The 26,189-nt window shown below is 45.3% G+C and overlaps 1 protein-coding gene across 2 annotated transcripts in view; it reads left to right on the plus strand.

Moving 5' to 3' along the window:
• LOC140197350 (laminin subunit alpha-3-like) overlaps window positions 1–26,189 on the plus strand; it is a 320,231-nt gene that overhangs the window by 80,430 nt on the left and 213,612 nt on the right. For both annotated transcript variants that reach the window (XM_072257303.1, XM_072257312.1), the window contains exons 7-12: window positions 122–237; window positions 5,124–5,242; window positions 7,431–7,521; window positions 11,914–12,045; window positions 13,991–14,053; window positions 20,091–20,231. In XM_072257303.1, the coding sequence (XP_072113404.1) occupies window positions 122–237; window positions 5,124–5,242; window positions 7,431–7,521; window positions 11,914–12,045; window positions 13,991–14,053; window positions 20,091–20,231 (662 nt within the window). The remainder of the gene's footprint in view (window positions 1–121; window positions 238–5,123; window positions 5,243–7,430; window positions 7,522–11,913; window positions 12,046–13,990; window positions 14,054–20,090; window positions 20,232–26,189) is intronic.

Genomic DNA, 26,189 nt, shown 5'->3' on the forward strand with positions numbered 1-26,189 from the left:
TAACGACAGTATAATCTCTCTTGTGGTGTTTGTGCAGCCTTTCATATGTTGACATTTGCTAGCTCTTGTTAAGATCAGCTGGGTATGTTTGCCTGTTACTGACATGTTGTATGATGTTCAGGTTGCAGTGTAAGTGTCAGCACAACACCTGTGGAATATCCTGTGAACGTTGCTGTCCTGGGTTCAATCAGAAGCCATGGCAACCAGCTACAACCTCATCAGCCAACAACTGTGAACGTAAGTTTAATCAGTGCTCCTTTTATCCCAGTACAGATTCAGAAACATCACTGTTTGTCTACTATTTAGTATCTATTGAATGAAGCCTGGTTTCTTCATGACGTGGCAGGATTTCGCAAAGGTAGACTCGGAAGTACCTAGTTTTGCTTTCAGAATGCAGAATAAAATGTTACAGTTATGGAGAAAGTGCAGTGCAGGTGGACAATAGGGTGCAAGGACAATGGAGAAGTCAAAGCCAAAGAGGGTATATAATAGAGTAAAAATTAGTGGGAAGTTAGAGGATTGGGAAGCTTTTAAAAACCAACAGAAGGCAACTAAAAAGTCGTTAAGAAGGTAAAGATAGAATACAAAAGTAAGTTATCCAATAATATTAAAGAGGATACCATAGGTTTCCACAGATAAGGTTGACTATTTTCTAAATGGGGAAAAAAAAATACAAACACTGAGGTACAAGTGGACCTGGGAGTCCTTGTGCAAGATTCCCTAAAAGTTAATTTGCAGGCTGAGTTTGTGATGAGGAAGGCAATGAAGAAGGCAATTCAAGACTAGTCCTGAAGAAGGGTCTCGGCCTGAAACTTCGACTGTACCTCTTCCTAGAGATGCCACCTGGCCTGCTGCGTTCACCAGCAACTTTGATGTGTGTTGCCAGGATTGAATGCCTTGTTTATATGAAGAGTGTTTGATGGCTCTGGGTTGCATTCACCAGAATTCAGAAGAATGAGGGGTGGCCTCATTGAAAAGTATTGAATGGTGAAAAGCCATGATAGAGCGGATGTGGAGAGGATGTTTCCTATGGTGGGAGAGTCTAAGCCTAGAGGAGAAAGCCTCAGGATAGAGGTGAATCTTTTTAGAATGGAGATGAGGAATTTCTTTAGCCAGACAGTGGTGAATCTGTGGAATTCTTGGCCACAGGCAGCTCTGGAGGCCAAGTCTTTATGTATATTTAGGGCAGAGGTTGATAGATTCTTAATTGGTAGGGATACAGGGAGAAGGCAGGAGACTGGGGCTGAGAGGAAAGTTGGATCAGCCGTGATGAAATGGTGGAGCAGACTCAATGGGCCAAGTGACCTAATTCTGCTCCTATATCTATGGTCTTAACAAGATAGATTGTGAGGTCAAGAGTCATCTTATTGTAATAGAACCATTCAATAGTCTTGTAACAGTGGGGTAGAAGCTGTCGTAGAGCCTGATGGTATGTGCTTTCCAGCTTTTGTATCTTCTGCCTGATGGGAGAGGGGAGAAGAGAGAATGTCTATGGTGGGAGGGGTTTTTGATTATGTTGGCTGCTCTACCAAGACAGTGAGAGTCTGGTTCTTTTGATCACTATAAATTTGTGTCCCCTGTTAACTCACCTCCTCCTGGAAACATTTTCTCCCTATCTTCATGGATATCTCTGATAATTTTGAACAGTGTTAGCTGTGAGGAGGATGCTAAGAGGATGCAGGGTGACTTGGATAGGTTAGGTGAGTGGGCAAATTCATGGCAGATGCAATTTAATGTGGATAAATGTGAGGTTATCCACTTTGGTGACAAGAACAGGAAAACAGATTATTATCTGAATGGTGGCCGATTAGGAAAAGGAGAGGTGCAACGAGACCTCGGTGTCATTATACACCAGTTATTGAAAATGGGCATGCAGGTACAGCAGGCGGTGAAAAAGGCAAATGGTATGCTGGCATTCATGGCAAGAGGATTCGAGTACAGGAGCAGGGAGGTTCTACTGCAGTTGTACAAGGCCTTGGTGAGACTACACCTGGAGTATTGTGTGCAGTTTTGGTCCCCTAATCTGAGGAAAGACATTCTTGCCATAGAGGGGGTACAAGGAAGGTTCACCAGGTTGATTCCTGGGATGGCAGGACTTTCATATGATGAAAGACTGGATCGACTACACTTATATTATACTCTCTGGAATTTAGAAGGTTGAGGGGAAATCTGATTGAAACGTATAAAATTCTAAAGGGATTGGACAGGCTAGATGCAGGAAGATTGTTCCCGATGTTGGGGAAGTCCAGAACGAGGGGTCACAGTTTGAGGATAAGGGGGAAACCTTTTAGGATCGAGATTAGGAAAAACTTCTTCACACAGAGAGTGGTGAATCTGTGGAATTCTCTACCACAGGAAACAGTTGAGGCCAGTTCATTAGCTATGTTTAAGAGGGAGTTAGATAAGGCCCTTGTGACAAAAGGGATCGGGGGTATGGAGCGAAGGCAGGTACAGGGTTCTGAGTTGGATGATCAGCCATGATCATACTGAATGGCGGTGCAGGCTCGAAGGGCCGAATGGCCTACTCCCGCACCTATTTTCTATGTTTCTATCTCACAGGTATCTGGTCTTCTCCAGTCACTGCTGTATTGGTGAATCCATGTCCGTGTACACACAGCTCTTCTGATTGAATCTCTAATAACCAGTTATCCCCTTCCCGGGGATCACCACAGACAACGTAGTTGTGTTGGCTTCGTGGAGCCAGGGTTCTTGAGCAAAGCTGGGCTTAACTCCAGCAGGATCCTCAGACACAGCTGGGGTTAGTCCCAGCATGAGCTGTTGCCATTAATAATGACAGATTCCAAAGAAAAAGGAATTAATGTTTGTGTAAAACCATTCCAGATGTTGCCTTGCTTGCTGTTACCAGCATAACATGTCACTGCTGTAATACAGGAGGTGAGGCAGTAGACGCCCTGCAGAGGTTATCCAGCGCTAACTGCGCTTCATCTTTTTCAGATGTCTGAGTAATAATGTGACCAGCATACAAACAGGAGTCAGCTCCCACGTTAAATGTGAGCTGCTCTCCGTCACAGCTACAGGGAGTAGCAGCAGGGGATAGAGGTACTGGCTTTCCCCACCAATGCTCAGCTCCCTGTCCCATCCCATCACACAGGAGCCCCTCTAGTGACCCTTTTGGGTTATTGACCCTTAGCTTCAGGACCCTGATTCTCAGCTGAGTTCTCAGTGGCAATTTTAGACATACTGGGTAAGACTGTTAGAGTCATGGAGTCGCACAGGAAGGATGCTCAGCTTACATCAGTGGTGCTGAGGTCAAGAGGGTTGGGAGCCTCAGGTTTCTGGGAGTGTATATTATCGATAGCCAGTCCTGGCCCAACCAGATTGACAGCACGGCCAAAAAAGCTCACCAGAGCCTCTTTTTCCTCAAGAGTCTCGGAATTTGGTATGTCTCCTTCGGCCCTTACTAACTTTTATTGATGCATGATAAGAAAGCCTCCTATGTGGATGCATCACAGCTTGGTATGGTAACTGCTTGCCCATGATGGCAAAAAACTAGAGTTGTGAACAGAGCTCAGGAGCCAGCCTCCCCTTCATGGACTCTGTCTACATTTCTCACTGCCTTCATAAAGCAAATTAAAGACTTCACCCACGCTGAACATTCTCTCTTCCCCCTTAACATTGGGTAGAAGATAGAAAAGCCTGAAATCAGGCTCATGGACAGCTTCTATCCCACTGTTATTGAACTGTTCGCTAGTACAATAAGATGGACTCTTGACCTCACAGTCTACCTTGTTACGAATGTCCTTGCACCTTGCCTGTCTCCAGTGCACTTTCTCTGTAATTATATTCTTCATTCTGTTATTCTTTTCCCTTATACCACCTCAATGATCTGTATGGATGGCATGCAAAGCAAAGCTAACCCTAGCCGTATGTCTCTGGAACGTGGGAGGAAAATAGAGCACTTGGAGGTTGCAGGGAGAACATGCAAACTCCACACAGACAGCACCTGAGGATCAGATCAAACCTGGGTCTCCAGAGCAACAAGATAGCAGCTCAACTAGCTGCCACTCTGTAGCCGAAGTCTGGCTGAGCTAGGGTTGGCAGAGGTTGAATAGTTTGGAAAGTTTAATTCGGATTAAGGGGTATTTAGACGAACAAGGTATGGGAAAAATACTTTTCTCATAGAACATAGAGCCGAGAGTGGAACGGTCTATGATGTTGTGCCAATCTTTGAACCTACTCTAAACTCAATCTAACCCTTCCCTCCCACGTAATTCTCCATTTTTCTTTCATCTACGTCCCTATCTAAGAGTTTCTTCAATGTCCCTGATGCATTGAATACCAGCCAATCTAGGTGCTGTGTGCTGAGGTTGGAATCTCTTCAATCCAGTGTTGTGCTGAACTGCACTACCAGAGTCTGAAATAATGGCATGTTTCACTCTATAATGTACAGCATATCTTTCTTATTAAATCTCTGGTTGTGTTACTGCAGGCGTCTGATTGGCAGCCCCGTTATACACTCGTGCCCAGAATTCGTGCAGTAATCGCATCTCCACATACTGTTTTTTGTTTTGTGCAGTGTAGATTGAACAGAGACGTTTGGAACATAATTTTGGCATGGATAATCTGGCTGCCTGTCAATGTCTCCTTGAGAGTAAAGTTCCTCCTTTTTTTAATCAGATTTTTTTCTGTTAGAATCCATTCCTGAACTGTTGATTGAGGTTTTTACCAAATGACAAATTAGGCAGTGAACGTCAGAAAGTTCAAAGAGGCAGCTTGGTGCTGTTTGTTATGTCCTTAAAAATGGAAAGTTTTCAACAAAGAATAGATTGTAATAGGGCAATGATAAACAGCCCATCTCATTCTCCAGTGCCCCACAGGCTGATGTCTCCTAAGAAATTACCAGCTGCTTAGATTTGCCCCTCGTATTTCTAAAATCTCCCCCAAATATGTAACACTGATGTAGAGTCAGGGAGTCATACAGCACTGAACCAGGTATTTCAAAATAATTGGTTGAACCATTTGAGCTCATACAAATTGCCAGCATTTGGCCCATATCCTCCCTATCCTATCCACATACCTGGCCAAAACGTCAGCCCAACAATTGTAGAATTCCAATTATTGGGGAGATAAGTGTTGAAATAATTTGCTGTATCATTTTGCAGCTTGTAACTGCCATGGACATGCCAAGGATTGTTACTACGATGCTGCAGTGAGCCAGAGGAGAGCAAGCATGAACATCCATGGGCAGTATGAAGGTGGAGGTGTTTGCTTGAATTGCCAGGTATGAGGCAGGCTGCGTACCTGGGAACAAACTCGTCCACTAGCTGAAAGCAAATCGCTGGAGGAACTCAGCGGCTCGGGCGGAGGCAGAGGGATGGTGGAGGTTTAAGGTCAAGACCCTGCAATCAGGATTGAGAGTGCAGAGGAGAGAGATTAGAGAAAATAGTGCTAGTATAGAGGGGTAAAATTACACACGCACGCACACACGCACATCAGTTGCCTTAGGGACATCTGCTTCTGCAGTCAGCAGGATATGAAAACTACCTTTCCCCTTAGTCCTGATGAAACTTTGATCATCCCTCTGCCCCCTCAGATGCTACCCGACCCCCTGAGTTGCTCCAGCAGGTGATGTGTGACTCCAGAGTCCAGCATCTACAGTCCCTTGTGTCTCCTTTCAGCCACCAGCCCCAGATCTGGTACATGAGACTGTGGCATATGATGCTCCTTATTTCTTCACCATGTCTTTTTCCGGCAATTTCCAATTGCTTCAATTAGTCTGAAATTAAAATTAAAACTAAAAATGCTGCCAATCTAACCAAGTAAACCTCTGGTAATCTGACCCACATGGAAGATGTGATATGGGACTGTATAATTTTCTGGACAGAGTCAGATTTGTAGGGCATTAGAGCATGGGTATTGGTCCTTCAGTCTAACCAGTCCACGCTGACTACAATGCCCACACAGCTCATCCCAATTTCTTGCATTTGGTCCAAATTCTCAAAGCCCCATCCCTCCATGTACCTGTTCAAGTGTTTCTTTAATGGTACTTATGTACCTGCCTCAACTAATTCCTCTCATTCCATATAATCTCCACCCATTGCACCAGATTATCAGAGTTTTACTGTATTTGTGTTCATAATTAACAGGAATAGGCCATAAAATAGGCCTCTTTTTGTAGCATCCATACATGTCATGGTCTGGCTGCAAAAATGTCTTGAATGTTCTGACTGTTTTCTCCTCTTTAACTGGAGTGGGAGCAGAGATCTGTTCAGCTGGGTGCGGTGACAGTCAGCAACCATATGGCTGACCTGTATTGAGCAATCAGTTTTTCTTTAACCTGCTGAGCTGATTTGAACGATCTTTACAAGAGTTTTTAACAGGCATTTATTATACAAGGGGCAAAAGAAGAATAAATTTTATCTGTTGCTTTCCAGTGTGGAAATGGAGCGGTCAGACAAACACTGAGGCTACAAAACCAAACATCATAAGCTGGATATTCAGTTTGTGATATCCTGAAGCTTTTCCAGAATCTTCAAGGCACCAGTCAAGAGATTGATGGAATACTCGCCAGTCATCTGGGCAGAGTTATTCCATGCACTCAACAACCACCACATTTCCTTTCCACTATCTACAAGTCCATGTGTGATGGAATACTCCCCACTCGCCCGGGCAGAGTTGGTCTATGCATTCAAAGACCTCCTTGTTACCTTTCCATGATATACAAGTCTGGAGTGTGACTGACTGGAGTCAGTCCATGTATTCAACATCCAACGCATGACATTTCCACCATCTACAAGTCCAGGTGTGATGGAACACTCCCCATTTTCCTGGGTAAAGTTAGTCCACGTACTCAGCATCCATAAGCATTTCTCCCATCATGAAGGCACAATTCAGGGGTGTGATGGAACACCCTTCACTTGACTGCTTGAGCGCAGGGACAAATATCTTCAGGATGCTTGACAAAGCAGCCTGTTTGCTATGCACGCATCCTAAACACTCCTTCTCTGCCTCCACTACCAGTGCACAGTGGCTATAGTGTGCATCTGCCACTTGTCCAGCACCTTCAGGACCTTCCAAAGCCACCAGCTCTGCCAGAGGTAGGGCAAGTTGAGGGAACCATCATCCACAGGTTCCCTCTCCTAGTCACGTACTTGAAAGCACATTGCCCATTCTTTCATTGCCACTAGATTGAAGTCCTCCCCAACATCACTGAAGGAGCATCTTCACTAGAAGGGCTGCAGTGGTTGAAGAAGGCAGCTCACCACTTCCTTAAGGGATAGGAAATAAATGCTTGCCTTATGCGACACATCCAGATAAATGGACCAGTTAACAACAGAAACAGCTGTTAGCCTCAGAGTATGGTTGTGTCCTGAATGACCTGGTATTTTAACATCTCACCAGCTTGATGGAGCCTCCAGGAGCTGAAGTTTCATTAACTGTTGGTTTTATGTTTCCAATCCTCTGTGCAGCACCACACAGCTGGAACGAACTGTGAGCGATGTGCCCCGTTTTATTACCGGCGGGCAGGAGTTCCTAAGGATGCACCGGATGGCTGTGTAGGTGAGCATCATCTCATGGACGTACAATGCTGTACCTGCTATGCCAGCACAACGTGGGCAACCTACAGCAGGCTGTGGAGGTGGGAGCTTCAGGGAACTGGCCAAAAGATGTTGTTATACCCAGCCTGATATTGCCTCTGCTGACTTCCACTAAGAGTTAAGCCAACTAGGATGTGAAGGCAGCACTGCCTAATCTCACATCCCCAGCAAAGTAGAACCACCACATCTCACCACCTTCCCAGTAAAGTCAGCGCTGCCCAGTCTCACCAGATTCCCAGTAAAATGCAGACACAAGAGACTGCAGATGTCAGGATATGGGTCAACACACAAAGGCACTGGAGGAACTTAGTGGATCAGGCAGCAATGGACATGCAGAGACCCCATTCACCGAGATTGGAAAGAGAGAGGGGAGAAGCCAGCACAGAAGGGTGGGGGAGAAGCGGGGGAGCAAGAACTGAGAGGTGATGGGTGGACCCAGGTGAGGGAGGGGAGGGGGGAATGATATAAAAGACTAAGAAGTGGACAAAGTAAAGGTTTGAAGAAGATGGTATCTGACAGGAGAGAATGGTGAACCATGGAATAAAGGGAAGGAGGTAGGGTGCGGTACCAGAGGGAGGAATGTGCCAACTCCACCAGTTACTCCAGAGCATGAGGACATAGAAAATAGGAATAGGAATATGCCATTTAACCCCTCAAGGTTGTTCCACCATTCAATGTAATCATGGCTGATCTATGCCGGCTTCACTCCTTTTGTGTCTTAGTTCGTAATGTATATGGAATCGGAGGTGGTAGCAGAGGTACTTAATGAATCCTTTGCTTCAGTATTCACTACGGAAAAGGATCTTGGTGATTGTAGGGATGACTTACAGCGGACTGAAAAGCTTGAACATGTAGATATTAAGAAAGAGGGTGTGCTGGAGCTTTTGGAAAGCATCAAGTTGGTTAAGTCACCGGGACCAGACGAGATGCACCCCAGGCTACTGTGGGAGGTGAGGGAGGAGATTGCTGAGCCTCTGGCAATCTTTGCATCATCAGTGGGGACGAGAGAGGTTCTGGAGGATTGGAGGGTTGCAGATGTTGTTCCCTTATTCAAGAAAGGGAGTAGGGATAGCCCAGGAATTTATAGACCAGTGAGTCTTACTTCAGTGGTTGGTAAGTTGATGGAGAAGATCCTGAGAGGCAGGATTTATGAACATTTGGAGAGGCATAATATGATTAGGAATAGTCAGCATGGCTTTGTCAAAGGCAGGTCGTGCCTTACGAGCCTGATTGAATTTTTTGAGGATGTGACTAAACACATTGAAGGTAGAGCAGTAGATATTGTGTATATGGATTTCAGCAAGGCATTTGATAAGGTACCCCATGCAAGGCTTATTGAGAAAGTAAGGAGGCATGAGATCCAAGGGGACATTGCTTTGTAGATTCAGAACTGGCTTGCCCACAGAAGGTAAAGAGTGGTTGTAGATGGGTCATATTCTGCATGGAGGTTGGTGACCAATGGTGTGCCTCAGGGATCTGTTCTGGGACCCCCTAACCTTCGTGATTTTTAGAAATGACCTGGATGAAGAAGTGGAGGGATGCGTTAGTAAATTTGCTGATGACACAAAGGTTGGAAGTGTTGTGGATAGTGAGGAGGGCTGTCAGAGGTTACAGTGGGATATTGATAGGATGCAAAAGTGGGCTGAGAAGTGGCAGATGGAGTTCAATCCAGATAAGTGTGATAGGTCAAATATGATGGCAGAATATAGTATTAATGGTAAGACTCTTGGCAGTGTGGAGGATCAGAGGGATCTTGGGGCCCAAGTCCATAGGACACTCAAAGCTGCTGCGCAGGTTGACTCTGTGGTTAAGAAGATGTATGGTGTATTGGCCTTCATCAACCATGGGATTGAGTTTAGGAGCCGAGAGGTAATGTTGCTGCTAAATAAGGCCCTGCTTAGGCCCCACTTGGAGTACTGTGTTCAGTTCTAGTCACCACACTACAGGAAGGACGTGGAAACCATAGAAAGGGTGCAGAGGAGATTTACAAGGATGTTGCCTGGATTGGGGAGCGTGCCTTATGAGAATAGGTTGAGTGAACTCGGCCTTTTTTCCTTGGAGCGACGGAAGATGAGAGGTGACCTGATAGAGGTGTATAAGATGATGAGAGGCATTGCTCATGTGGATAGTCAGAGGCTTTTTCCCAGGGCTGAAATGGCTAGCATGAGAGGGCATAGTTTTAAGGTGCTTGGAAGTAGGTACAGAGGAGATGTCAGGGGTAGGTTTTTTACGCAGAGAGTGGTGAGTGTGTGGAATGGGCTGCCGGTGACGGTGGTGGAGGTGGATACAATCGGGTCTTTTAAGAGACTCCTGGATAGGTACATGGAGCTTAGAAAAATAGAGGGCTATGGGTAACCCTAGGTAATTTCTAATGTAAGGCCATGTTCGGCACTGCTTTGTGGGCCGAAGGGCCTGTATTGTGCTATAGGTTTTCTATGTTTCTGTATTTCTTCATATGCTCAGTTCCTTGATTTCCAAAACATCTATCCCTGTTTATAACTGGGATAAATTCACACTGAGTATTATGGATCAGCTGTTCAAATACCTGTCTCAGTTCTCCACTGACCTATCTCCTTGCTTATTTTTCTTGTCTACCTTAGACTACTCCTCCAACACTGTAAATGTCCTTATTTAAGTTGAGGACAGTGGTTGTAGATCAATAGTGTTCACCCTCAAACTGCATCTGGTCATGAGCAGAAACAATCTGCTGGAAGAACTCAGTAAATTGAGCAGCTTCTGTGTGTGTGGCGGGGGGGGAGAAGGAATGCAAGGTCAAGACCTTGTGTCAGGCTAGTTTGGAGGGGGGAGATGGCCAGTATTTAATTCTTCTGCTGCTTTATCTGCTTAGTTCCATCAGCATTTTGTTATTTGCTCTACATTCCAGCATCTGCAGTCTCTGGTGTCTCCAAAGTGTGGTCATCACCTCCTAGGGGAACATTTTACCACAAAATCTCTGACGAATGCTTCCTTATTACAAATCTAAAATAGCCTGTTGGGGAATGTGGGATGACTGTGTAGAGGCATTGAACATTATGGTTGTGGTGGTTGAGGCCTCCGTCAGTCAGAGCTGACCATGGATATTGTGTTCGAGCTGTCTCGATACACAAGCCTGGGCAGGACGATATAGAGAGCAAACTGTTGCCCATGTAGCAAGCTCCCCCTCTCCACGCATCCAATGAACCCAAAGGACTGATTCTGTTTGGTACCAGAAGTGTCGCAGGAGTTGCCAGTCAGCTTTGAACTCAATGTCAGACTGCCTGAGGGACACCAGCTCCTGATTTTCCCTCAGGCTTTACTCCCGAACCTTCCCCCATGAGTGGGTGTAGCTGCAAGGCAGCCGAGGCTTGAGATCAGAGTTTTCCTTCTCCTAGACGAGCTGCCAATCACGTCTGACAAACCTCAACTGCCTGAAGCGACTGGTTTTAAGGTGCCAGTAACCCACCTTTGCCCCTTCTCCTGTCAGTAGAAACGGTTCCGCTGGGTGTAGTAGCTGAGGCACACGTGAAGGCCAGAAGCTGGACTTGGCTATCAGAGGCTATTTGAGGCGGACACCACTGGGAGCATTTAATAGGTAGTGGGAGCTTATCCCCATTACCACCCCGGCTATAACAACCTTATGAGAGGTGTAGATGAAGTAGGCAGTCTTTTCCCAAGGGTGGGGAGTCCAGAACTGGGGGGGGCATAGGTATAGGGTGAGAGGGGAAAGATTTAAATGGGTCCTCAGAGGCAACCTTTTCACACAGAGGTTGGTGAGCTGCCGGAGGAAGTGGTTGAGGCAGGCAGGTGGAATAACAGCATTTGGATAGGTATATGGAAGGGCAGGGCTTAGGGATATGGGTTGAATGCAGGAAAATGGGACTAGCCGGATGGACACTGGTTAGCATGAACTGTTTGGGCTGAAACCCCTCTCCCACAGAGGTCTGAGCCACCGGTGCAGGACTGGGGGAGTGCTGGACGATTTTAACTAGGCAGGGGCTTTTTACCCTGCAATGTAGGAGGTTGATGAGTGACCTTACGGAGGTTTATAAAATCATTAGGGGCAGGGATAAGGTGGATGTTCACAGACTTTTCCTGGGGTAGGGGCGTCAAATTCAAGAAGGCACAGGTTTAAAATGAGAGGGGAAAGATTTAAAGCGGAATTAAAGGGCAACTTTAACGGTTGGGTATGTGAAACTAGTCGTAGAGAGGATCTACTTCTAGCATTTACGAGACTTTGGGCAGGGATAGGATAGGTTTCGAGGGATTTTGTCAAACACAGAGAAATGGAATGAGGTCAGGTCAGGACAATTACTGCTGAACTGTGACTGACTCTAAAAAAAGATCGATCCTGAATATGGTATCTTCTGCTCTTCAGCCTGCAGGTGTAACCCGGAATTTGCTGAGGGTTGTGACGAGGCCACAGGGGCCTGTCGGTGCCAACCACGGTTCAGTGGGCCAGACTGCAGTCGCTGTGCGCCAGGACACTACTACTTCCCCCAGTGCATTCGTACGTATGGCACCTTCCTCCGTGCTCAGTGACAGACCCGTGCAGCTCCGAAGCAGGCCCCTTGGCCCATCCTCTTCTCCCTGACTCGCAAACACCAATCCCCATTCATCCCATTTCTCCCCTCGGCTACACACCAGGGGCAACTTACCGCAGGCAGTTAACCTACCAACCTGCGCATCTGTTGGATACATCACAGCTTGGTGTGGCAACTGCTGTGCACATGACCGCAAGAAATTATAGATTTTTGGACACAGCTCAGCACATCACGGAAATCAGCCTTCCCTCCGCGGACTTTGTCTACATCTCGCTGCCTTGGGAAAGCAGCCCAAATAATCAAAGACCCCACCCACTCTGGACATTCTTTCTTTTCTTCCCTCCTAACGGGGAAAAGTTACCAAAGTTTGAAAGCATGTACCACCAGGCTCAACAACAACTTCCATCCCACTCTTATAAGACCATTGAACGATGAAATGGACTCTTGATCTTGCAATCTACCTTGTTATGGCCTTGCCTGATATTGTCTGCCTGCACTGCACTTTTTCTGTAATTGTCGCACTTTACTCTGCGTTCTGTTATTGTTTTCCTTGTATTTCCTCAATGTGCTGTTGTAATGAAGTGATCTGTATGGATGGCACACAAACAAAATCTTTTCACTCTATCTTAGTACATATGATAATAATAAACCAATTATAAATTCCCAAGAAAAATGACTCTGAGGTGTTCCTTCCTTTTTCTCCTTCCTCAGAACCAGGGGTAGTGTTAACATGGACGAGATCTGGTGGTTCTTACATCAGCCGCTCTCTGGGGTATGATATGCAGGGTCACACAGGTAATCCGTGCCTGTCTGCCGTGCACAGACACACAACTGGAGATGGGCCCGCTGGGGATCAGTGTCCACTTGGCCTTGGACCTCTGTGTGTGGCCAAGTACTAACTGAAATCCAGGACAAACTGTGGAAACAGGCAGTGTGGTGGGAAGGACTTTCACCCCATGTTGGAGTTAATATTCGGCCTAACCCTTCCCTGCTCTACTGTCCTTCCTCCTCAAAGATGTTTAACCTAATTACGCACACTTTCTGCTCTTCCCCTGTACCATTCCTGGTGGGAGTGAGTTCAACATTCCAGCCAATTCTTGTTAAAGAAGCTTCTCCTGGATTTACTAGTGGCTGTCTTTCATGACTGGCAATGGATAATTATTATCACATACACCTGGATACAGTGAAAAGCTTTTGTCTGGGTGCCATCCACACAGATCGTTCTGTATTTCAGGGCCACAAACGGTATAAGTGGGGTGATACGGAAGCACAGCAGTTAACACAGTGCTGTTACAGAGCCAGTGACCCAGATTCAATTCTGCCTCTGCTTGTAAGGAGTTTGTCCATCTTTCCGGTGACTGCATTGGTTTCCTCCGGGTGCTGCGATCTCTCCCACATTCCAAAGACGTGTGGGTTAGTAGGTTACTGATCACGTGGGTGTAATTGGGTGGGATGTGCTCGTTGGGTCAGAAGGGCTTGTTATCATGCTGTAACTCTAAATAAAAATAATTTCTTGGGCTTAGGTCACACAATCTCAAATAGAAAACAACAGCAGGGGGAATGGTGTTACCGTTACAGAGAGAGTGCTGTGCAGGAAAATAGTAAAGTGCAAGGGTCTTTGCAAATTTCACTCCTGAGGCACCCCTGTCCTCTTTCCCTGTGACAATGATACTTCCTCCCTCTCTCTGAACAACACACACTCCTCACAGAGTTCTTTTGCCAGACACTTAGACTGTGTGTGTTTGGAAAGATGGGGAATTGAGTAAGGGCTGTATGTTGAAGCGAGGAGCAAATCAGCCACAGTCATAATGAATGGGGTGCCAGTGCTGGGAATTCGGTGGCCGATTCCTGTCCCTGTCGTCTTGTGTGTTCTGTGTTAACCTAATCAACGATGAACCTTTGTTCTTTCAGGGGGTCCATTTTACACCACACCCCGTCCGGTTACCATGGTCCCAACACCTGGACCTCACTACAGTGAGTAATTACAATTTATATTCAGCACGAGCAGCCAAACCTTTGGTGAATACTGTGTCAGGACGGGCTCTACTGTCTCACTGGAGACGCAAGAGGTCACAGACACTGGAATCTGGAGCAACGCACAAAACGCAGGAGAAACTCACTGGGTCAAGCAGCATCTGGGGAGGCTAGCAGAGTGATGAAGGATCTCATCCCAAAACATTGTTGTCCATTTCCCTCCATTGATCATTCTGAGTTCCTCCAGTGAACATAGAACATAGAACAGTTCAGCACAGTACAGGCCTTTCAGCCCACGGCGTTGTGACGACCCTTTAGCCTTTAAAATGAATCTAATCCTTCACTCTACATAGCCCTCCGTTTTACTTTCACCCAGGTGCCTATCTAAGAATCTATTAAATATCCCTGATATATCTGCCTCTACCTCCATCTCTGGCAGTGTGTTCCATGCATCCACCACACTGTATAGAACACCTATCTCCCATGACATCCCTTTCCCTATACTTTCCTCCAATCACCTTAAAGTTATGCTCTCTCCATGAGATCATATGACGTAGGAGCAGAATTAGGCCATTCAGTCCATTGAGTCTGCTCTGCCATTCAATTATCCCTCTCAACCCTGTCCTCCTGCCTTCTTCCTGTAACCCTTAATACCCCATTAATCCATCAACCTCTGTTTTTGATTCTACCCAATGACTTGGCCTCCACAGATTCACCATCTTTCATATTTCCACCCTGGGAGAATGCCTCTGGCTGTCCACTCTATCAATGCCTTTTATCATTTTGTACACCTCTGTCAAGTCACCTCTCTTATCCTCCTTTGCTCCAAAGAGAAACGCCTTAGCTCACTCAACCTTTCCTCATAGGACATGCTCTTTAATCCAGGCAGCATCCTGGTAAGTATCCTCTGCTCCCTCTCTAAAGCTTCCACATACTTCCAAGTGAGGTGGCCAGAACTGAACACCATATTCCAAGTGTGGTCTAACCAGAGTTTTATAGAGCTGCAACATTATCTCACGGCTCTTGAACTCAATCCCCCGACAATGAAGGCCAGCACACCCTACATCTCCTTAACCACACTATCAACTTTTGTAGATCTATGGATGAACTCCGCCTGTGTGTGTCACATCACACTTCTCCAGGTTGATCTGCAGTACTTTGTGTTACTCCTATCTTACCTGCAAGAGCTCAGTGCGTCTTTAGTGCTACTAGATATAATCTCACAACAGACTGTGGCAGGGAGAGAGTTAACTGAGCAAGGCATTTCTATTTATTAATTCCTGTTAACACCTTTGGACTTGTGAAGACATGTGAGTCTGTGGACTCATGTGTTGTTCCTCCTTGCCTTGCTTATCCACAGGAGTAGTAGTTTAATTTTCCATGAAGTAAAATAATATTCACAGTGTGGGGTTAAATGACATCATTCATTACATGAAGAAGATTAAATTACATTTTGCAGCTAAGCAGTTTGCCAACACACACAAAATACTGGAGGATCTCAGCAGATCAGACAGCATCTATAGAAATGAATAAATAGTTGGTGTTTTGGGCTGAGACCCTTCATTAGGACTGTAAAGGAAACAGGAAGGTACCAGAATGAAAAGATGGGGGAAGGGGAAGGAGGCTAGCTGGAAGGTGATGGGTGTTGCTGGGTAGGTGGGAAAGGTAAAGGGCTGGAGATGAAGGAATCTGATAGGAGAGGAGAGTGGACTATAGGAGAAAGGGGAGGTGGAAAGGCCCAGGGGAGGTAATAGGCAGGAGAAAAGGTGAAAGGCCAGAAGGGGGAATAGAAAAAAGAGAGAAGGAGGATGGAATTTTTTTTAATTGGTAAGAGAAATTGATATTCGTGCCATCAGATTGAAGACTACCCAAACGGAATATAAGGTGTTGCTCCTCCACCCTGAGGGTGGCTTCATCATGGCATAAGAGGAGGCCATGGACCGACATGATGGAATGGGAGTGGGAATTAAAATGATGGGTCACTGGGAAGTTCCGCTTTAGGTGGATGGAGCAGAGTTATTTGACAAAGCAGCACCCCCCCCCCCCCAATATACAATGGGTCGCACCAGTATAGAGTAGGTTGGATCAGGAACACCATGCACAATAGACGACCTCAGCAGACTCACAGGTGAAGTATTGCCTCACCTGGAAGGACTGCCTTGGGCACTGAGTGGAGGTGAGTGGGCAGGTGTAGCACTTGGGGCGTTTGCAAGGACAAGTGCTGGGAGAGAGATTAGTCGGGGTAGGCAAGGGAATCACAGAGGGAGAAGTCCCTTCAGAAAGCAGAGAGTTGGGGGGAGGGGAAGTAAACATCTGTTTGGTGGTGGGATCCCGTTGGAGATGGCAAACATTGTGGATAATGACATGTTGGATACGGAGGCTCATGCGGTGGTAGGTAAGGACTGGAGGAACTCTAACCAGTGGGAAGATAGGGTGAGTGCGGATGTCCAGGAAATGGAGGAGATGCGGGTGAGGGCAGCATCAATGGTGAAAGAAGGGATACACCATACGCAGTGTGTCCTCCTTGAACGCCGATGTACCTCTGCTCCTCGACACTCCACATCATTCATTGTGTGTGTCCTATCTTGTACACTTTGAAGAAGGAGGGCCATCTCTGATGTCTTGAAAAGGAAAGCCTCATCCTGTGTTTAAGATTTCCAACAATTTTGCTATTAATTAAGCATTGCCTTCTAAAGTCGCTGTTATTGTTAATATTTGGATGGGGCTTCTTTAAAAATGAATGCATCCAAATGTAAACAGGGATCAGGTAAATGTGAAAAGGAATTGCAGCAAATTTTGCTCTGGTCCAATATTTCTGCTCTGGTATCCATGCCGAACATCAAGTACCCAGATATCATTATCCCATTTACCAGTACCTGGTCTGTGGACTTACTGGTGATTCAAATGAACATCTAGGTACTTTACAAATATTGTGAGATTACCAGACAAACCCAGTCTTCCCTTCTAGCTGAAAGGATCCATCCAAACTGGCATCTTTGCGAATCTCCTCCCTAGTGGAATCACCTGCTTCCAATAGAGAGCCAACCAGCAATGTGCACAGTGTTCCAGTTGTAACCTGTCCAGTGTTCGTTCGTGTTAAACCCAAGATCCTTGCTGTAACCCTCTATTTACGTATATTCTTCATGGACATCTTCAGCAGTTCACTCATCCAGGCTGCTCCCCCCACGTGCTTCAAATGAGCCACCATCATCCTTGTACCAAAGAAATCTACATCTTCAGAACTAACTGACTACTGTCCAGTGGCACTGACGCTAATCACCATGAAGTGTTTTGAATTGCTGGTAATGGCACATATCAAAAACACCATTCCTGCCACATTGAACACTCACCAACATGCTTGCTGACAGAACTGCTGTAAAACTGATGCCAAAGCATCTGTCAAGCACCTGGCCTTGACACACCTCGGACACTCATGTCAGAATGCCGTTTCTAGATTTCCCACAGACCTTGGTGAACAAACTCCTACTCCTCAGTTTAAATACACCACTGTGCAGCTGGATGTTGGACATCCTACCAATTGACCTTAGATAGTCAGATGCCCAATTGCTCCTCCCTCCCCATCATTCTCAACACGGATGACCTCCAGGGTTGTGTGCTTGGTCCACTGCTGAACACTCGAAGCCTAAATTCCTTCCCCCCCCACCCCCCACAGATGCTGTTCAACTTGTTGAGTTCCCCAGCAGATTAATTGTTGCTTCAGATTTGAACATCTGCAGTCTCTTTCTTTTTTTTTCTTTTCAAATCTTTTTATTGTTATATACAGGAAAAATAACATGAGTACATCGAAGTAACAACACTTGCAATGCCTCAAAAAGAACATTATCTTAAAGATTGAAAAAAAAAATTTATGATAACCTACTAAGCAGAAAAGTGAGAGAAAAAAAAGAACCCATTAGGTGTACAACCCCGGAGCCATGCGTCATACAAAAAGCTTCTAAAAATAAACATCAAACCACCAGCAAGAAAAGAAAATATACTAAAAAAATTTATAATTAGATCATGGAAAAATTATATCAATTAACTCAAATGATAATAACGAGCAAATGAGCCCCATCTTTTCTCAAAATCAAATAAAGGTTCAAAGGTTCGTCTTCCAATTTTCTCCAAACTAAGACATAGCATCACTTGAGAGAACCATTGTGACAAAGTGGGAGCTGATGTATCCTTCCACTTCAACAAAATGGCCCTCCTAGCTATCAGTGTAACAAATGCAATAACATGTTGGTCAGACACAGAAATACCATGAATATTTTGAGGAACTATTCCACAAAGCACAGTTAATTTATTAGGTTGTAAATTAATTTTAAGTGCTTTAGAAAATGTTGAAAAAACCGACTTCCAGAACTGTTCCAATATAGAACAAGACGAAGACATATGTGTCAGTGTAGCTATCTCAGTTTTACATCTATCACAATGACTATCAACATTAGGAAAGATTTTAGAAAGTCTCTCCTTTGTCAAATGATAATGATGTACAATTTTAAATTGAATCAATGAATGGCTGGCACAAACTGAAGAAGAGTTAACCAACTTCAATATCCGCATCCAATCCTCCGTCATAAAAGTCAAATTTAGTTCCTTTTCCCAACCCTGTTTAATCTTAGATAAAGGATGCTTATCCCATTGTAATAATAAATTATAAATTCTTCCAAAAGACCCCTTAATCAAAGGATTCATACTCATAATAGTATCTAACAGGTCAGCCTCCAATATGTAAGGAAAATTACTTAAATATTTCCGTAAAAAATATCTAACTTGAAGGTATTGCAGAAAGTGTGAGTATGAAAGAGAATATTTATCAATTAATTGTTCAAAAGACATCAATCTATCTTCTTTAAATAAATCCAAAAAAGAATTAATACCTTTATTTTTCCAAAGTAAAAAAAATTGGATCACTTAAAGAAGGCTTAAAAAAGTAATTTCGGTAAATTAAACTACAAAGTTTAAATTTTTTAAGATTTTTTTAAAAATTGTGGAACTGGAGCCAAATTTGTAAATAGTCTCCTTTGTCTCCAAGCATCATTCATGCCTTCTTCACCTTTCACCACACTACCTACCTGTGCTGCAACATTCAAAGATCTATGGACTTGTACGCCAAGGTCCCTCTGTCCCTTGGTACTCCCTAGGGCCTTATTGTATGCGGTATTTTTCAAATCCTTGTAAGACTCTCTCCAAAATGCATCACTTCACACTTATCATGATTGCATTCCACTTGCTACTGCTCTGCCTAACTCACCAGCTAAATAACATTTTCTAACCCAAGACTGACATCTTCCCAACGATACCGTGGCTGGGCAACTAGGAATGGGCAATAAATGCTGGCTTAGCTGGCAATGCCCACATCCCGTAAATGAATTTTTAAAAAATCGATACTTCAGTACTGGATAGGGGAAGATTTGTCAGGGAAGTAGAGCAAAGGTTTCAAAGGTTCTCGTCAGCTCCAATCAGAGGACGCTAAGTTACTGTGTTTCAGAAAATAAATGAATAGTACAAAAAAAAGGAACGAAGAGGTAGTGTTCATGTGTTTATGGTCTGTTCAGAAATTTGTTGGTGGAGGGGAAAAGCTGTTTCTGAATTTTTGAGTGTGGGCCTTCAGGCTCCTGTACCTCATTTCAAATATCAGTAATGAGAAGAGGGCAATTTACGGATGGTGAGGGTCCTCAGTGATGCATGGAAATGAACACACATGTACCTAAGTAAAAACTGCTGCCTGACCCACCCTACTGAATGTTTACAGTCTTCTCTGCTTCTTTTTGAGAATTTATAAACCTAAATAGATTCTACCACAGATTGTCGAGATTAGAAACTCACTGTGTGTGAAAATAAATTTCTAATTCATGAGAACATGATGGAACATGAAAGTTAAGAACAAGTGCAATCTTATCCTGGCTTCAAAAGAACATGAGGTACAATACTGAAGTGCTTTGGAGTGCATGGTATCAGAGTACACAGACTACCATCTTTGCATTGTTCCTGAAGTTTTGATTTCCAACTCGTTGCCTTTTGTTTCCTCCAGGTTGTAGGTGTAATGTCCAGGGCACTGTTGGGAACACCTGCTATGTGAATCCTGACACCCAACGCTGTGAGTGCAAACCTCAGTACACGGGCCCCTATTGCATGCACTGTACTGCAGGATACTACGGGAAACACTGCCAACGTAAGTACATGCACTTATGTAAGAGGTTGCAAGCCACCATGCCATCTGATTAGATTGACTTTTTAAACAGATAAAGAGAAATAACTTTACAGTGTGGTTGATATCTGGAACTCAGTGCCAGAGGTGACACTTAAATAGGCAAAGTAAAGAATGATAAGGTGCTAATGTGGGCAAATGAGGTTAATGTAGATGGAACGAAAGGTGAACCTGGACATAGTGGGACAAAGGGCCTATTTTTTGTGCTGTATGACTCAGAGATTCTCTGAGTCTGGTGGGAAGGCCAAAGACACAAAGCCTTAAACATCAAGCCTGGTGGCTTTGAGATGATGTCATGATGTTAGATAGACAAATGAACATGGAGGGATATGGATCATGTGCAGACAGAAGGGATTCAGTTTAATTTGGCATTGTGTTCAGCACAAACATTGTGGGCTGAGAGGCCTGTTCTTGCACTGTATTCTATTTCTGTGTTCTAACACAGAGCACAATGGGAATCTGAATTTCTGTCCTGCAAAATGATGTATGATGTACATACAGATCAAGGTTTAGATGTTGGATCTACTAAAGACTTCAAAGGTGCCTCTAACCTTCCAAAACTGGATCTATTAGTTCCTTCGTAATAAAAAGAAGAGAAAGAATAACAGAATCACTGGTTAGGTTCAGGTAAGCCACGTTATAGTTACCCACTGCAACTGAATAGTCTCCTGCTCTCCAGAAACAGGCCCTTCAGCCCACCATGTCAATGTTGACCTTTTATCCTGTCTACACATTCCAAAGTGGAACGTCATGGACCATTGAAAACAGACATTTAATTGGTGATCTAATTTCTATGTTTATAAATGGGTCAATGGGGAACTTGAATTCAAGTATTTCGACAAATGGAGTGGTAGAGCCATAGAGTCATATACCATGGAAACAGGCCCTTCGGCCCAACTGGTGGCATGCTGACTGCAAACTAGTTTCATTTGCATTTGGTCCATCGCCCTTTACACCTCTCCTATCTATGTATTTTGAGCCATCAACTCTAAGTAAATGAATCAGAAACATATTCCCATCGGCTCCCCCCAGCTCAGTTGGTTCAATGGGTGAACAAGGACCGTGGCTGATACCGGGGTTTAGATAGGCTGCAGGTGGTGAGTTTGAAATGAGTGGCAGGTGAATCCTATTAGCTGGGTGGAGACCTGGAGGTGCCTGCCTTCGCAGGCCTGACAGGAACCCCCTTCCACAGCTGACACCCAATGGCCAAGGACGATTCGGATGAGTCCGGTGGAACTCCTCAATGACCTCTCCACCAGGCCGTTCCCTTCCCAGTTGACTAGATACTGCACATCCTGTGTATGGCAACGTGAGTCCATCTACCGGCACGTGATGCACACTGGATCACCTTCCACCATCTGGAAGTGCAGGCTCGGGTGGGTCGAGTGGTCCATGGACGACAGGCTTGAGGCAGGGCATGTGGAAGGTAGGTGTGCTCCTGAGGGACGGTGGCAACTGGAACTGGTAAGACTTGATGCTATGGGTGATCTTGAAGGGACTGATGAACCGGGGTAGAAGCTTGTGGGAGATCTTGGGTGGACTGCCAGACATGGTCCCCAAACCAGCATCGTCTAGCTGGGTGCTGCCAGCAGCTGGCCTGGATGGTTCTCCAAGCCCTCTTCCAAGCATTCCAGGGGCAGCAAACCAGGGCTCTGGTGGACGGGTTCTCCACCGTTGTCTCCTCTGCAGGGAACAACGGGGCTTGGTAGCCATAAGTACTTCAAACGGTGATATACCCTTGCAGAGGGCAGACACTTCTTCCATGTGAAACATTGCAGAAACCTCTCCATTTGCTGTTTGGTTCCTTCTGACTGATTGTTGGTCTGCGGTTGATGGGCAGATTACAGACTCACTGAAGTGTAGATGATGGAGCAGAAGGCTTGCCAGAAGCCAGAAATGAGTTGTGAGTCCTGGCCCAACACAATATCCTGGAGGTAAACTACATATTGGAGAATCCGATCTGCCATTTCAGTGGCTGACAGAAGTTTGGGGAGGGCAATGAAGTGAGCTGGTCCACCACTGTCATGATCACCATGGCGGAAGGTGCAAACCCATGATGATAAGGGACTACAGGTGCCGAGGGACCGGTAGGGTCTACAGGGGCCCCGGCGACCATTGGTTGGAGGGTTGGTCTGGGCACATTGAGGACAGGTGCGACGAACTAATGCAGATCTGCGATCACGCTGAGCCATCAGAACCAGGTCGCAGAAAATACTTGGTCTGTTATGCACCTGAATGGCCGGAAGGGTGAGGAGTGGGCCCACACAAGGTCATCAGCATGTACGTGTGGTTGTCAGGTGCATCGGCCAGAGCAGGCTTGTGCTGTAGGACCTGGCTGACCTGGATGTCAAGATCCCAGTCGATAGGGTCGAGGATGGAATGATGGGCTAATAGTTGATTTCTGTTTTCACTGGGTTGAACTGTCATGACAGGGCATTCACCTTGGTGATCTTGGAGCTGGGCCATTAGGAGATGGTGAAGTTGAATTGCTCAAAGAAGAGGGCCCAGTGAGCCTGATGTAGGTTGAGTTGGCCAGTCTGAATCCTGACGTAGGTTGGGTTGGCCAGTCTGTTGTACTGGGGATCCGGCTGGTGATCTGGAGAATCATTCCAGAAGAGGGATGTCAACACGGAGGGCCAGAGTGGTGAGACATTCGAGGTTGTTAGGCATCTCCCGGGTACACATCTTGTCTTTCAAGCACTTTGGGGTAGCTGTGATGGTAATAAGCCAGCAGACCTTCTGCATTCCAGCTGTGCTCCATTGCAAGGGTCCTGAATTCCACTGTGTAATTCAGCATTGAGTGCAAGCCCTGACACAGGGAAGTATGCAATCCGCTGCACCCTTTCCACATCCTGGATGGCTGTAAACCTGGCGCGTGGCCAAGTGGTTAAGGCTTTGAACTAGTGGTCTGAAGGTGGCGAGTTCGAGCCTCAGCTGAGGCAGGCTGGTGTGTCCTTGAGCAAGGCACTTAACCACACATTGCTCCTGCATGTTTATAGCCCAGTGGCAGTGGTTGGTGCAGTATGAACAAGACAAGACATCTCAGCAGTGAATTCCTCATATTTATTGCAGATGGTGGTTTTATTGTCTCAGTTAGTGGCAGCCCAGGTCAGAGCTCGTCCAGTCAGGAGAGGAATGATGAATGCAATTTTGGCTCGGTGTATAAAATACAGAGATGGCTGGAGCTCGAAGTGCACGATGCACTGGGACAGGAAGTTGTGGCAGCGGGTTGGAGTTCCATCGAAGATTTTGAGGACTGGAATCCAGGGCTATGAGGAAGGAGGTTGACTAGTGTTGCTGCAACAAGATGGAGAATTAATTGAGAGGGGTGAGCAGATGGTTAATGGTTTCCTGCTGCCTCTGGATCGTGAGCTCATGTTGGCAAAGGGGAAGTGAGTAAACTCTGGGGGACAATCACTCGTTCACCCATCCTGACAGGAAACTTAGAGGAGGTTTGACCCAAATGTAGAGTGGCAGAGACGATTTAGCGATGAGTGATCACATAAAAATAATAAACTGCAAAATAACAAGCCACGGGGGTGGGGGGGGGGGTGGGAGGAGGCACAAAACAAGTGAGAGAATGGATACTTAACACAACAAGACAACCAGGTAACTGAAGGCTAGGAGCAACTGGCTGAGGCTGGCTGGTTTGATGGGTGAAGAAGGACTGTGGCTGAGAGCTGGGTTTAAGTAGGCTGCAGGTGATGAGTTGGAACTGAGTAGAAAGTGACTCCTGTTAGCTGGGTGGTGACTGCCTGAGCAGGCCTGACAGTTCCAGATACTCTCATACCCTCCATGTGAACCACCCCTTAGGAGCCTTTTAAATCCTGAATCTTTGCCCCCGTGTTTTCTGAATAAATGAATAAAGAATAAAGACTAAGCCTAGCCAACCTCTCCCTGTAACTCAGGCTCCTTCACTCCTGGCAACATCCTCACAAATCTTTTCTGCACACTTTTCTACAGAGAACAATATCTGATCTCCTTACCCAGACTAGTTTATACAAGACTCCTGACCTAATAGCAGCATTCAAAAAACTATTTGGATCTGTGTATGGAAAGGAGGAGTTCAGAGGGACATGGACCAGAAATACATATAGCTGCATGTGCACCATGGTCAGCATGAACGTGTGGGGCTGAAGAGCCTTTCTCCATGCTGTTTGGCTCCATGTCTCATCCGGCTGCCTCCTCATGGTAGCACTGCCAATGATAAATATACACCGCAAACAAATAGATGATAAAACCTTTACATTGGATATCCGCCATGGCTTTCATCTTTCATTTCCATATTGTCGATCCGGCAGCCCCATGTGGTGAGCCAGGACCTTGTGCTAATTGTTCACAGCCTCCCAGCTAAAGTCAGTGTGCCCCCTTATAGGGCCCATGTGACTCAGTTGCAATACTAAGGCTGTGCTTCACACTTCTTTGCTTTTGAAAATCAGAATGTCTGCATGAAATTAATAAAACTATGAGGATTCTTTCTGCATGCGGTTTTCCAATTACGTACCTACTGGTTCAGAGCTCACTACCAGATCATCTGAAATAGGAACAGGAGACAATGCAATCTTGGGGCCAGTCTGATCACTTCATTAGTAGATCACAGTTGTGATTTTAAATATAGCAGGCAGGTCCAACAAGTAGTTGAGAAGGTAAGTGGCATTTTGGCCTATATTGTGAAGAAGGTTGGAGTTTAAGAACCAGGAGACAAGTCTGTAGATGCTGGAATCTGGAGCACCAGATAGATGCTGGAGGCAGTCAATGGTTCAAGCAGCATGTGTGGGGTGGTGCTGGGGTGCTGGGGGAACGTGGATAGTTGACATTTCGAATTGAGACCCTTCATCTGGACTGAAAGACATTCAAGTCAAAATCAAGTTCAAAGCACATTTATTATACATACATAAGTTTGTATGCAGTACATACTTTGATATAATTAGTGGAGTTCCGCAGGGATCTGTACTGGGACCTCTGCTGCTTTTGATGTATATAAATGACCTGGATGAAAATGTAGGTGGGAGGGGGCATTAGTAAACTTATGGATGATACCAACATTAGTGGAGTTGTGGATAGTGTAGAAGATTGGCCAAAATACAGCACATATAGATCGGTTATAGATATGGGGTGAGAAATGGCAGATGGAGTTTAATCCAGATAAATGTGAGGTGTTGCACCTTGTTAGGGCAAATGCAGGGGCAAGATTCTTAACAGTGTTGCTGAGCAGAGAGATCTTGGGATCCAAGTTCATAACTTCTTGAAAGTGCCTACACAGGTCACTGGGGTGGTTAAGAAAGCTTATGGAATGCTTGCTTTTGTTAATCGAGGCATTGAGTTCAAAAGTCATGAGGTTATGTTGCAACTTTATAAAAACTCTGCTGAGGCCACATCTGGTGTATTGCATATGGTTCTGGTTGCCCCACTATAGGAAGGATGTTGAGGCTTTGGAGAGGGTGCAGAAGAGGTTTACCAGGATGCTGCCTGGTTTAGAGGGCATGTGCTATCACGAGAGGCTGGATAAACTTGGGTTGTATTCTCTGGAGTGCTGGTTAATTTACATTTTTCTTGAGAGTGCTGCTTATCTGATGGTCTGTGCCTGTGATGCTGCTGCAAGTGAGTTTTTCAAGTAAACTTCGATCTGTGGTTTTTTTATATACCAGTTCAGTTAGTCTGGTTCCCTGTTTACAAGACCTGAGCAGTGCCCAATAAAATGGTAGATTTCAACAGGAACTGAGAGGCTCCTGAAGCGGGCTCCATTTCTCAGGTACTTGAAGAGGAATAGAAGTGTTTTGAAATGTTTTGTTTTCATTTTGAGTAGGTTTTGTTTTACCAAAAAATCGCTAACCGACGTACATCTATTAATTTTATATATGATGCCATTTTTAAGGTCTCTTTTGTCCATTCATTATCCTAGAATCTGGATCCACTAGCAGA

The sequence above is a fragment of the Mobula birostris genome, chromosome 1, assembly GCF_030028105.1.
Source record: "Mobula birostris isolate sMobBir1 chromosome 1, sMobBir1.hap1, whole genome shotgun sequence".
In the NCBI taxonomy this organism is placed as follows: domain Eukaryota; kingdom Metazoa; phylum Chordata; class Chondrichthyes; order Myliobatiformes; family Myliobatidae; genus Mobula; species Mobula birostris.